The 228-nt window shown below is 50.9% G+C and overlaps 1 protein-coding gene across 1 annotated transcript in view; it reads left to right on the top strand.

Moving 5' to 3' along the window:
* Positions 1 to 156: 156 nt before the first annotated feature.
* Positions 157 to 228, top strand: part of EMH_0084350 (B-box zinc finger protein, putative) — a gene marked incomplete at both ends in the record, with an annotated part of 6640 nt that continues 6568 nt past the window's right edge. Inside the window, one exon of the mRNA XM_013494408.1 lies at positions 157 to 193. Coding sequence (XP_013349862.1) covers positions 157 to 193 — 37 coding nt within the window. The remainder of the gene's footprint in view (positions 194 to 228) is intronic.

Genomic DNA, 228 nt, shown 5'->3' with positions numbered 1-228 from the left:
CGCCCGATAAGTACCAGGCCTTCGTTAGGAAGTGAGCCCCACCCCAAACCCTAAACCCTAAACCCTAAACCCTAAACTGCAAATACCAGTGGACCCCATAAACCCTAAACCCTAAACCCTAAACCCTAATGCTTGTTGAGTCGTAGCAGTGCCTCGATGTATCCTCCCAAAGCCGCTGCAGCTCAGGCTCAGGGTTTAGGGTTTAGGGTTTAGGGTTTAGGGTTTAGC

The sequence above is a fragment of the Eimeria mitis genome, genomic scaffold, assembly GCF_000499745.2.
Source record: "Eimeria mitis Houghton genomic scaffold, Emh_scaff114, whole genome shotgun sequence".
NCBI classification, from domain to species: Eukaryota; Apicomplexa; class Conoidasida; order Eucoccidiorida; family Eimeriidae; genus Eimeria; species Eimeria mitis.
Note: the sequence above shows the minus strand (reverse complement) of the source record. Positions and strands in the feature narration are given on the sequence as shown.